At 37.7% G+C, this 12,754-nt stretch overlaps 1 protein-coding gene across 8 annotated transcripts in view; it reads left to right on the forward strand.

Annotated features, from left to right (window-relative positions):
- The window catches only part of Ih (hyperpolarization activated cyclic nucleotide gated potassium channel Ih), a 263,913-nt gene that overhangs the window by 22,689 nt on the left and 228,470 nt on the right, over nucleotides 1-12,754 (forward strand). For all 8 annotated transcript variants that reach the window (XM_074097582.1, XM_074097588.1, XM_074097586.1 and 5 more), the window contains exon 2: nucleotides 418-950. In XM_074097582.1, the coding sequence (XP_073953683.1) occupies nucleotides 904-950 (47 nt within the window). In that variant the 5' untranslated portion in view covers nucleotides 418-903. The remainder of the gene's footprint in view (nucleotides 1-417; nucleotides 951-12,754) is intronic.

A 12,754-nucleotide genomic window follows, 5' to 3' on the forward strand; every position in this document is an offset into this window, starting at 1 on the left:
TGTAAGTACCTATGTGAGTAAGACAGCCGGTGAAATTACTGGCACGTGAGGTATCCCATCTTAGGCCTCTAGGTTAACAACGCGTCTGCAATACCCCTGGCGTTGCAGATGTTTATGGGCGGTGGTGATCTCTTACCATCAGAAGACCCACTTGCTCGTATACGTGCATGCGTCGAATAAAAAAATAAATAATAATTACATTTGAAACTTAATTTTCGGTGAAGGATAACATCTTAAGGAACCTGTATATAGGTGCTAGGATACCTATGCGTGAAGTTCCCGATCCGCACCAAGCTTGCGTGGGAAGTACAATTCAAGCTCTCTCAGTCTGAACGGAGGCCTCTGTATCCCGCAGTGGCACGTGTCGTATAATAGGCCGAAGGCAAAAAAATTAACGCAATATTTTCTTTGTTTCAGATCTCCATCTTGAGGCACGGAACTGAGCTGACGACAATTACTATAGTCCAACCAACAAATAGAACAAACGACAAAGCGCCTTCAACCGATATTATCAATTACAAGTAGTTAGCTTAAGATAATTTAGTATACACAAGTGCCAAGCCCGCGTCAGCGTAGCCTTAGCTAGGTTAGGAAGCGTGCTTCACGGTTGGGATTTAAAGCGTGGGGCGCACGCGTGACGCGGCGATCGCAGGGAAAGTGCCGATGCGTGCGGGAGGAGGCCGGTAGTTGTCAGTGTCGGCCGGCAAGATTGAGGTGGTGGGGGGGTGCGGTTGGGGCCGGCGCGCGCGCGTGCGTCCGCTCCACTCGCTGGGCCGCGTGGCCGGCATGCTGGCGTCGCAGCGGTCGCAGTCCTGCAACGAGGAGGGCGCGTTCTTCGGGGCGCGCGCGCTGCGCCGCCCGCGCGGCAAAGGCAGCGGCAGTCCGCCCTGCTAGGGGTACGCCATGTCGCTGCGCAGCCTGCACCGGCGACTATCATCCGCCAATAACACGTAAGTCAGCATTGTTATCGCAACGCGAGTAGGTACAGTCGACCAAACTGAATCATGTACCAGGATGGAACCTTTTGTGCTAATGTCATTCTGACATCCCGTACTTTTGTGAAGGAAATCATAGTGAAGTTGATAACTAAAAGGTTCCACCGTTCCACCCTACTACATATCAGTTTGTTGATCTGTACCTATATCACAGTAAACTAATTTACAACCTCTTATACGAAGTTCGTAGAGTGTTGTATATAATCAAAGATAATATAGATCATGGAATAATTGAGACCGTTTAATAGTAGTTTCAGATTAAGCAAAGCTTGTACTTCAGGAAAAGCTATGCGAGTCTGTGGTATTTTTACATATTTTTTTACATCTGCATTTTTATGACATACGTATACTTACTTTCCAATGAAATATTATCTTACACTGTGTACATTTTAACACTGGATTCTCGTATAGATTTATACGCAACCCTCGAAGCACGAGTACGAATGGCACTTTGCCTGTTTTTTCTTCTATGCAGGTATTTGGAAAATCACGTTAAACTTAAATTATAAGAGTATAAATACACCGTCAAATTTACTGTAATTCTATCTTATCTAATCTACAAAAGAATAACATTTTAACATTAAAGCGTGTTATCAATTTCCCCGCACATACAAAACACATTTTAGCGAGGCGCTCCACTAGCAGTATCAAATATCCCGTTTCATTACACGCAAACAACCGGCACGAAGGTTGTTTTCTTTTCAGGTTTATTTCAATAAAAATGCGATCGTTCCCGCGACAATCATCAAATGTCGAACGGCCAGCCATCGAGATGTGAATATTCAATTACGCCGCCTAAATCCAATGCAGAAAGCCCTAAAATCTATCAACATCTATGCTGATATGAGCCTTGCTTGGGGGATATAGAGCGTGGTTTGCAGTATTCTTTCCGCTTTACCTGTTCCGAGCGGCATTAGTGGGCCGTTAATCGGCGATCAATGTATGTAAATTGGCATCGCCATCGCCCGGCAAAAGTGCTTAAGGGCTAATGTGAGTTCTAAACGTAGCTATTGCTGATTTTCTTCGAAAGAGATTACTTTGGAGTTTTAGCACATTGTGTTTAAGGGTGGTAAGTAGGTAATGAATTACGAACAAGACTTAGAATCCCGGAATCGAAGACTGAGGGTTCTCTGGCCCTATACTACGAAGTTCAAAATTCAAACTTCGTATCTTGCCGTCTCTCTCACGCTTATATTATTTCATACAAGTGTGCGAGGGACGGTACGATACAAATTTCGATTTTTAAATTTCGTAGTAGTAGCCCCCCCTGAGTCGAGCTTCGAAATTCCTATACCGCCCGTAAATCACACAATGTTGTTCATCACATCTGTGAGGAAACAAGCCTTAATTTCGTAGTTCAGAAAAGGTAACCAAGGAAGAGTATATAGTTATAGTAGCAAACAGCTATGACGGATTTTAAATAAAATAAATAATTGCAGAATTGAAATAATATCATTAAATCAGTTAAGTTATTGTTAAAACAATATAAAATTAGAAAATATTTAGTGCAATATATTAAATAAAAAAATATAGCTCATGTACTGTAAGAAAGCGCCCGAGTGTTTTATTTAGAACATTGCATACAAGCTAGCCTGCCTGTTTACGATCAAGTGTGATGAAAAAAGTTAGTACGTAAATTGGCAAACATACTTCTGCTCCATGTTGGTCTCACGTTTACGTGCACGCAACTCCCCAGGTTGTTAGGTAATTACTGAATTAATGATTGCCTATGCGTGCTTTTTTCTTAGAAATATTGTTAAAAAATGCTTATTAGAGAATTTCTGAAATGATCTGCTGAAAAAAAATCTCACTGGAACAGGTGGCGGACAAACTCTTTCGTTGGTCTGGCACGGTCTTTAACACCGGCTTGTATAATAAACTGGAAAATACTTAAAGCATATTAGGTGGTAACCTGCATAAAATGAAGCCGGAATAAAGGCGTTTCTATCCTACGACCCTATTCTATTCTACTCCTATTCGTTGGCAGTTGTTTTCCAATGCTGCGATTACGAAAAGTGAAGACTAAAAGTGCAAGGGCACAAAACGACCAAAAAATTAGTAGTAGGCGAAAGACAGCAGATGCCTCTTATTCCAACAATGAATAAATCGACACTCGTACAGTTACAGGCTTATGTTATATGTATTAGTACCCAACGACAAGCGTAGGCGTACGGTACTAACTGGGTTGAACCGGTTAAACACAACAATATTCTGCAACTACGCGTTATACCCTAAGCGCTAACAGAAACAATCTATGCGGTTTGAATGAAATCCACTTTGTGGTGTGGCCTCTGCATGCTGTCCTAAGACTTTGAGGGTTCGGTTGTGGAAGTTTGGACCTAAAATCGCCGAAATATGACAGGAATTTCAGCCGCATTCTGCGGATGCGAGTATTAAAGGGGAACCAGAGATGCCACAGCTCTGATACGAGATGCTCTTTTGAATGAATGTTTCTAAATTTACGGCATGCTCTCGCAGATTCGTATTAATTATATTTTTAACTAGAAACCCCACACAGATCAGGTATTTTTACAACTGACAAAATTTATTATTTCTGGTTGGCAAATTCTTTCTAGGTAAGAGCGATTTTACACTAGGTATGTCCGATTCTAATCCGATCCGAATCCGTGGAAATATGGTCCAGAGTAGTCGTAAGAACTATTTGTATAGTATACGCAGTAATTAGATTCAATTTATGTCTCATACGATTTCACTATAAAAATAGTACTAAGACTGCTCCGGACCGTATATTCACGGATTCTAATCGGATTCGAATGGTTGTAGTGCGAAACCGCTCTAACGCGTAATACCACCTGCTTTGTATGTTTTATAGTGAGTCATGGAACTAAGGTTAAGTTTAACCGTTGATTTTCATCTTATACGTATCTTGCTTATGGATAAGGACACGGAATGATCTACAGTCTACTATTTTTCAGTCTTTAAACATAAAATTCTCAAGGCCGTACTGACTTTTAGTACGAAATTAGCAGCCGGTGAAAATGGACCTAACTACGTCGAGTGAGTGAGTCGAAACTGTAATACAAACTCCAAGCTTTTTCCGCTTTGACACCATTAAGATTAGGTAGGTATATATCTAAGTCTAAGCACCTGCCACACTGCATTATTCCAGCTGAAGTTTTGCGCCTCATCATTGATCGTGTTTCCGAACATGTTTGAAAATTTAACCAATATCCGTCCATCATAACTGAACCAATTACAGGTACTTGAGAACGTGATTGGCTGCCTATTCGGAACGGTTCGGAAATCGAATACTACCGAACTGCACTTTTGTATAAATATCATGTCAGATCCGTTACTGGCTAGATTTGTAGTAAACCTATGGGTCGTCGAAAACAGTATCCACACACACGTAAACATTTAGTGATGCCATTTTGTGTTCAATTTTATCAAAACACACGAGAGGGCTTTACGTAATTATATAGCTATACATCTTGGAACATTGCCTAGCTTATAGCAGCCTTAGCCTTTACGCGGGTGACGTAACGCTCAAACCGCTTGGTACAACAAAGGCCGGTTTCCTCGCGTATTATTAGCTAGACACTTAGTTTAAACAAGAGTGCTATTGTTATAGTGCAACTATCATTAAAATAGCCTGCAGACACTGCATAGCTGCAGTTTTACGACAATAATATCTCTAACGTCCACTAGTGATAGTGACGTCACTTGTCCTTACCGCTCTAAACGCGAACAGAAAATTCGTCTGCTCGAAATGTCATGTTGAATGAATGATTATATGTTCCGACTACGGTACCGGAGGGACAAGTCTGACTGTTATAGCGGGTGTTTTGTTTTTATGGTTGAAATCTCATGTCGCAGTAATGAAGAATTTTTATTGCTCCATTGTTAACCTTATTAACATTTTTGTAAAATTAGTTCTGTATTAGTACCATCTTGTTCTGAGAGGAGGCCTGTGCCCAGCAGTGGGATGTATATAGGCTGGGATGAATGAATGAATGATTAGTACCATATTTTCTGATTCATAATAATATCAAGGGGCTAGTAAATTTTAATTCATAGTTTGATAGTGAGTGTTTATGTTTGGTTTGCTTATCTTTAGCTATTGTAGAACTCACAAATATGAACCTAATATTAACATGCACATTATGTGGAGTTTTGTGACTCTTTATTAAGTCAATACCTCGATATTTTTCAATTGATAAACGATAAATTGCAAGCTCAAATTTAATTCATGCTTTTCTAAAACTATTTTATTTTATCGTTAAACTTTTTACTTAGTCAGCATTTCATAAAGTGGCAGTGTAGATTAAATATACCGAGATTTTTTTAGAGTAAAAGCTGGTTGACATAGTTCAATTAAAAAGATCATAGAGCGCTACGCTAGGGACGGAAATCTCACTTAAATATTTTATTAAGTGAAAGATGTCGACTTAGTTGGAGTAGTAGCTAGGAGTCTACATTTTATTACTTGACAGATATTTATAGTAGATTGTTGCACCAAGCAGAAAGTTATTTATTATTGCACCGAGTGCCGATTTGGAGCCCGAGCGATAGCGAGGACTTTAAGAAGCACGAGGGCAGTATAAATTACTTAATGCGATGTGCATAATCTGCTTTTCTTTCAACTATTACAGGTATAATAGAAAAAAACTCATGCTAAACAATTAATAGGAAAGAAAGGTCACTAGCACTCGATGATTCCATTTTTAGGGTTCCGGAGCCAAAATGGAAAAAACGGAACCCTTATAGTTTCGCCATGTCTGTCTGTCTGACTGTCTGTCCGCGGCTCTAGAGGAGAAAAGTCCCGCTTTGTGCTGGGTATTTAGTGAAAGAAAATGATATTTAATGGTCATCAGTTATTTTTCATTTCAATCTTACTTGGCAAGCAAGTTAAGAAAAACCCCTGTTAGTTTTAAACTTAACAAAAAATAAAGACTAAGGGGCTGTTTTACCATCCATTGATTAGTGTTAACTGACGGTTTAATGTGATGCCGTCTCTATTTGCTTTGTTCGAATAGACGGAGACACACTAACACTAATCAATGGATGGTGAAATAGCCCCTAAATGAAATAAACAACTAAAATTTGTTTCCATCGAGCTTAATTTTCCTACAAAATTAAATGTACATGAATTACTTACTTCACCCCATGTTGCTTAATTTATAAGTAGGTAGGTACGGAGAGAGACCGCAAGATACCGAGAACGAGCTGAACAAAAGAGAGCAATCATGTTATTCTGCTTAGAAGGGATCATTTTACATGTGTTCGATCTCAGCAATATTTATTTATAACGTATGTATGTAGGTTAATAAACCATTACGACAGATTGCACTTAAATCTTAAAATAATAAATGCTATACATACATATACACTTCTATGTATGCATTTCTATGATATTACTTGAATTTACATATTTCGAAGCTGAAGGAATATGAATGTGAGGAATTTCATAAATATTAAGGCTGCTCTTAGCAGCGCCGTTTCTTTATGCTTAATAAGTTTGAGAATTAACTTTTGGCAGATGGACTGTACCTACCAGTTTTTGTAACACTATTTTATCGATAAAAAAATAAAATGTCATCAGGATGAAAGGAATCTTGAAAATGTTATGTTAACAGGTAAAGTCCATGTTTGAAACGCAAATTGCGGGAAGCTAAGTGAATCCATTACGTGGTTATCACTGACACTTTTCTAATCGTTAGGGTCACACTTGACCGGTTTTTATGGATAAGTGAATTTAGTATGGAAAGTCACATAATAGCTTCTAAATATTCATGGGTCCAGCAAATGAAAACGATAAATTTGTGAAAGTGCAGGGTCGCCCGTCGCTCGCAAAAGTTAATGGGCCGGCCATTACACCTACTACCTACCTCGTGTTGACGATATTTTTCGTCATATATCCCTTTTTCCAAAATGGGCATGGGGCCGGCCACATCCGAGAGATAACTACGTTTATTTTAATGATTTTTGTGCCCGCCAGCTCGTAAATAATTCCCTACTACCTATACCTCGGGCAAAATTTGCTTTTAAATTCAATTTTATTATCATGGGATTCTCGATTTTGTGTTATACGTCGGAATGTCTAACAAAAGAAGGAAGAATATTTAATATATTTATAGAATAGAATAATTAATCCACCAACTTCTTTTATCAATGACATCTGAAGATAGTATTTTTCCAGCCAAAATAACTAAAACTATTGCAGACAGATAAAAATGCTATTACATTTCTGATAATTATGTAAAAATTATCTAGTTAATAATGGCGACTTTTTCGGTAATTTTTGGGAAAAGATACTTTTATTAGTTTTCCGTAGCCAAAATGGCAAAAACGGAACCCTTATAGTTTCGCCATGTCTGTCTGTCTGTCTCTGTCTGTCTGTCTGTCTGTCCGTCCGCGGCTTGGCTCAGGGACTATCAATGTTAGAAAGCTGTAATTTTGCACAGATATTTTATGTATTTAGACTATGCCGACAGAATGGTATGTATGATATGTAAAATAAAAGAATTTTTTTAGAGTACCTTCCATAGACGTAAAGTGGGGGTGTTTTTTTTTTCTCATCCAACCTTGTAGTGTGGGTATCGTTGGATAGGTGTTAAAACGATTTTTCGATTCAATGATTTGTTTGAAAAATATTCAACTTTAAAGTGCCAATTTTCATTAAATTCAGGATGGTAGTAAGTATACCTTACAAGGAAAACTATAATGGTTAAGTTTTCTTAAGAATTATTAGTAGTTTAAGAGTAAATAGCAGCCTAAGGTATAAAATATACCTAAACTTGGAATATTCTGTACAAAATACGAAATCCTTAGAAAAAGATTACTTAATTTTTTCGCAATGGCTACGGAACCCTATTTCGGTCGTGTCCGACACGCTCTTGGCCGGTTTTTTTTTCAGATCAGTCATATTATCACGCGACTAATGCTAGTTTTAGTTCACCACTAAACGGAGACACGCTTTTGAACGTCACGTGAACGTCACTGTTTGGCTTTACTTGTGGACGTCCCTGGACGTCCCGAGCATTGTCTTATTTATAAAGCTGCCAGAAAAAGCCCAGATTGTAGCAATGCAGGCACAACAGAAAACTGTTGTCTTTCAAAAAGGCCGTGTCTGCATTCTAGCTGTCATTAATTTGATGGAAACTCCACTACCTCAGTGGAATTGTATAAAAATACAGAGGCGACCTATCGCACGACCTAGATGCAGGCTACTGGCAGGACGCCAAAACATGTTATCTACCAACTATGAAGTGAAATGCTAGCCGATTTCCAATATTCACTTTTTAATTATCAAACTGCTTGACTTTTTACGTAAACTGGCATTGTATTTATTAATTGAATGGAAATTGATTCAGCTGTGTCCCACTTGGCACAAAGACATATTTTTTCGCTGGAGCAAAAACATGGATGTGAAATTAAAAGTTACGGAGAAGATTTTTCCTGCCGTTTAGTAATCAATTGTGGGGAAGTAGAAGGAAAATATTTGCATTGTATTAGATAGATAGAAACCGAAATAGCTTAGAAATATTTTTTTCGTCAATTAAAACCTTGGGATATTTTTCTGCTCCATTGAAAACCCCTGACAGATTAGTAACATTTCAGTATATTTATGATCTTTAAAACAGCAAGGTTTAGGTAATATGTTTACACAGATTACTAGTCGGTTACAAAATTGTTGGGAATTTTCTTCACAAACGTTCGAGAGTATAAAACTACTTTCATAAGTGACTATTTTATTTGACTATTATTTCTCACAAATATTTTAAACGGAGTTAATTATTGTTTTGAAAAGCGGCACTGTATCCATTTCTAGTTTCTTTTCCGTCAAATAGTAAAAGACGAGATGAATGATGACTGTTGTAAAAGTTTTGCCATCTTTATATAAAAAGCGGCGTATATTGGAAAATTCTAATTTACGTTAAGTGCTCACAACAGAGTCCTATAAAGAATGAATACTTATTACAACGAAGATCTTAACAGATTATGCAGATCCTATTATACTCCTAGCCCTTGAAGGCACTTGAAGTTTGCTCGACGGATAACATTTGCATACATTTTTTATCGGTTTTCACTTTGCTAAGACACTGATCGAGAAATAGTCGGGATATTAAGAGAAGTCTCTTCGTTCCATTCTCCATACAAACGTAGTCCCGGTCTCATTTGAAAACTAGGCAACAGAAATTGATGAAGTTTTGTAAGTATGGACTAGACGTAATTACCTATCTATGCCTGTGGTTTTTCAGATTTTCATATACATGTGTAATATCAGAATTACAGGAGCTCAAAAGTCGACAAAAAAAGATGTCAACTTTGCACGAGAATTACAGACTAATAAAGCATTTTTACAAAAATCGAAAAAACTACAGACATAGAAAATATAATGAATATCTTGATTGTAAAATATCATTGATTTCCGTGCTATTTCTGTGTTTTCATATAATATGAGGACAACGAAACCCAAAATTCAACCGCCCAAATCTTGAAAAGCATACAGCTATCTCGATATAAATTAAAACGTCGTTGCGTGCGGAAGGCATGGGGGGGACGGCTGCGAGCGCTTATGTCACGAGCGATAAAGACAGCAATATCCCAAACGAATACCTAACGCGGCCGCGCGGCCGGCAGGGAAATCTCATTTCAAATAATAGTAATTTCGTAATTGCCTATGCAATATTTCATTTACATTTTGATTAGGAGTGACTGACTCTTTCGTGAATCGAAATTACCTTTATTGTTTTTGCTTGCTACCTTGTTTGCGCCTTTGCGTACAATGGACCTTTAACTGAGAATTTTAACAACATGAGCAAAAATGTGAAATAAAATCGTGCTAATACAACAGACTTAACAGGCAATCATTAACACTATCTACTTTTTATTGCGTCACAAACTATTGGAAATCTGTTCCGTGCTGGATTTTCCCTGGATCACGGCCAGTCGCCGTATCCCGGAGTTAAGTCCATAATAGCTCACTTACGATACCGGGACGAGAGTTCAGAGGTCCTGGCATTTATCGTGGACATAAATCATCCATCTCTTTTCCACTCGCCAACAAGTCAGAAAGGGATACACTTTAAAGCTAACGCGTAGCTACATCTCTTCAATATCGATCCCAGTTCCGAAAGACGGCCAGATGTTGCCAAATATTATGCATAAGACACTGCAATGGATCAGACAACCTCAGTTTATGTAACTACGCCATGATGATGCGAATCTTGTGTTAATGCGATAGTTGACTTTGATATGATAGAAGTGTAAAATGACCGTGACAAAAGTGATGTAATAGAGGCCGGTGGTGCAAATGTTAATTTTATTCAGCTTCGGGGTCTCGGTTAACATAATGTCCTTGATTTAGGAAGGCAAAGAAGCTTTGTAGGACGTTTCTTTTATTAGTCTTCTGAATTCTGCTACTTTGGTTGTTATTATAAAACTCAAGAAAAACCCTCTTTGCAACTTGTCTCATTGTACGGTTAGTTGTTTTAAAATCGACATATTTCAAGCGTTGATGAAATACAATAAAACTAAATTGTCACTCATACAATGAGTCAGAATTGTTAAAGTTATATTGTACTGTACATAATATTATCTCTATAGAATGTCATGAAATGACATTGTAATCTATAATGATCAACACTTGAGAAATGTATCCAGATACAACAAAACAAGAAGTTTAATAATCACATCTGATATCCTGCCTACGACCATCCTGATACGTATATACGGATCACTACTGGACAATGCCATCTTAGATTAAGAGGGCTTCGGATTGGGAGCTTCACGCGCTTAATAAAACTGCTTCACATGGGTACGCGTTTCTTTACACTGTCTTCTTTTTCTTTTAAGCTCACGGTGAATTTGGAACATAATTTTGCAAGATCTTCGGCTTGAGAGACCTTAGGTTAGGTAAACTACACAGCTACCACCGATTAAAAAAAAATTACATAAACAAGCGCAATCGATTAGAAGTTATATAGCTGTTATTTGCGCTTACTACCACTACCCTTAGTAGCAAGCAGCAGCGTTGGCGCCACGCTGGAGCGCAACTTCAGATAAACAAGTTTCTAACTTGCCCTGTTTGAACTGGAATAGGATCCTGTTCGTTGCAGCACTTTTCAGTTCACGTGAATCAAGACACTTGTCTCTTGCGATCGTTAGCGGGAAGAGAAAGACAGAATTATGTATCGTTGAAGAACAGAACTCTGCTTGGAACAGAGTTTGTGGCGGAAATAAATGTAGTTATACTTATAAATCAAATGGGTTTAGTATCCGTGTAAATGAAACAATAAACTGTTGAGTTTGTTAAAAGTTATAAGCACATTGAAAATATGCACTTGTAGAATTGTAGGTTCTGTAAACTGATATCTAAGCCGCGTCAAGATGTGACATGAGCTCTTAAGACAATATAACGGTGAACTAGGGAACGGAGCGATTTTGTCTTTATTATTAGAGGTGCTTTTCATGTAAATACATATACTATTTCCCTATATATTCAACTTACATTAATAGTAAATATTGATACTTAATTATAAAAATATGATAGATAAATCAAATTAATAATAGCAATCTTAAGCAATTGTAAATATTAAATAACTATCTTAAAAGATGAGTAGTCACTCAGTGTAAGTAGGTTTTATAAATATGAAAAGATGCCAAATTTAAAATACCTACTTTAACCTTTACTTTCATAGCGTAGATTATATTTGCCTTTGCAAAGGTCAAGTCGAAACACAACAAGATCTGTAGGTGCCCACGAATTGATGACGAATCGCCAGTGATACATTAGGTACATAAACAAGCTTACAAAAAAGAAGCTTTTGAAACGATTCGGCAGTATGTTAATTGTAGAATGTTGAGTTGAAAGAAATAAAATTTTGTAAGAAAAAGATGCATTAACTTTGAATTTTTAGAGTTACCTAGTTTCTATTAGTTAAACATTATTTGGACTTTGACACATTTTAATTTACCTTTTTCAGGGACATATAGCGTCTTCAAATTGTTTGAACACTTGAGTCTCGCTGTTCAGGCTTCCGATCTTAAATTCGCGTCTAAATCGATACCGACGAAGCGACATTCTGAGTGCCTTGTGTACAACAATGTCACTAGAGCTAGGTATTTTCTCGTTGGACATTGGTTTCCAATTCGACTAGTGTATTTCGATACAATGTCAGCTAGCGAGAAAGCATGTAGGATTAAAGAAACCGTTGTAGGTTAGTTCCATTTGTCCCTGTTTTAGAGCTTAATCGAGCGATCCGATTGAAGTTAATTTTTAATGAGATGAGACTGCAGAAAATAGTAGTATTATGTGTAAACGTAATACGGGTACATAATTAAGGTACCCAGGTAAATACATTATCGGGTTTAATTAACGTTCCAATCGTCAACATTAATTCTTTATTTGACTTTTCCCCAGTTTTTTTTTAAATAAGTATTTAGAAATCAGACAACGATATAACGTAGGAACCGTTTTTTGTATTTATTACTAGTGGTACCAGACTGAGTAACTTTTTCCAGTGTTATTTTATGAAGGTACTAGGTACGCTATCGTTCCAAAAATGAATAAAGTAAAGGTGTTCGGGACGTGAATCGTAAATAAGTAACGTCGGCGTAATGAATGACGGGGCGGTAAGTCATTATTTCCTCACCGCAGACGATCGGGCTCGCCTGACAAGCAATTAATCAATTATTTCAGTTCATTAGCAAAGTCAGTGTCGCGGCGACGAGTAGGTACAATCACGGATTCATTTCCAATTTGTTTGTAGCCCTCGAAAAAGTGGGGCGGTGGT

The sequence above is a fragment of the Choristoneura fumiferana genome, chromosome 14 (genome assembly GCF_025370935.1).
Source record: "Choristoneura fumiferana chromosome 14, NRCan_CFum_1, whole genome shotgun sequence".
Taxonomy (NCBI): Eukaryota; Metazoa; Arthropoda; class Insecta; order Lepidoptera; family Tortricidae; genus Choristoneura; species Choristoneura fumiferana.